Source organism: Tupaia chinensis, unplaced genomic scaffold (genome assembly GCF_000334495.1).
Source record: "Tupaia chinensis unplaced genomic scaffold, TupChi_1.0 Scaffold000294_5, whole genome shotgun sequence".
Classification (NCBI taxonomy): Eukaryota; Metazoa; Chordata; class Mammalia; order Scandentia; family Tupaiidae; genus Tupaia; species Tupaia belangeri.
This window is the reverse complement of record NW_006159782.1, coordinates 2158132-2158870: the sequence shown is the minus strand read 5'-3', so window position 1 is coordinate 2158870 and position 739 is coordinate 2158132. Positions and strand designations below refer to the sequence as shown.

The window sequence follows — 739 nt, the reverse complement described above, 5'->3', positions numbered from 1 at the left end:
CCCAGAGGCTGCCGCAGCCTGCGTGGGTGGCCGGGAGCTCAACTCCGGGGAGCAGGCGACCCGCACTGGCTGGTTGGACTTGGAAGACTGGCCGCCACTGCATCCTGGGCCCAACGGCAGACATGACTTCGACACTGGCTGGATGGACCTGGAAGCCTCGCCGCCACTGCTCGCTGGCCCCAACGCCAGCAATACCTCTGATGGCCCGGATAACCTCACCTTGGCCGGTGAGTCGAGTTGGAGTGGGGTCTTCGCGTCTCTGGGCTCGGGGTGGAAGATGGGGAGGTTTTACCCCTGACCCAACTGCTTGGGAAACTTTATTACAGTTTTTGGGGATAAGATCTGCAGTCCGCTTCGCAGGGAGGGGAAGGGGAGAAGGGGCAGGAGCAGGGAAGGGGGCACAGGCACGTTCACAAGTGGCAAGAGGTGGTGGCCGGCAGGAGGGAATCGGGGGAGGCTCCCTGATCACTTCAAATACGCTTTGCAGAGAAAATTCCAGGCTGGAAAAGCAGGAGGGTAGTATGAGGAGGTGGGTGGCTGAAGGCTCACTTACTCAGTTACCAGCTTTTTACTTGCATTGCAGTGATAGGGTCTGAGACATCCTTAATGCACCCCCCAACCCGCCTCCAGAGAGGTAGGGGAGACTTCAGAGCCCAGAGGAGATTAACTTTTCTGGTGAATTAAGCTTCCTGACATCCCTAGAGCTGCATACCCTGGGAGTCTAGCTTGAAAGAGAGGC

At 58.3% G+C, this 739-nt stretch overlaps 1 protein-coding gene across 1 annotated transcript in view; it reads left to right on the top strand.

Moving 5' to 3' along the window:
* The first annotated feature begins 127 nt into the window (after positions 1-127).
* Positions 128-739, top strand: part of MCHR1 (melanin concentrating hormone receptor 1) — a 3819-nt gene continuing 3207 nt past the window's right edge. Inside the window, exon 1 of the mRNA XM_006150744.2 lies at positions 128-227. Coding sequence (XP_006150806.1) covers positions 143-227 — 85 coding nt within the window. The 5' untranslated portion in view covers positions 128-142. The remainder of the gene's footprint in view (positions 228-739) is intronic.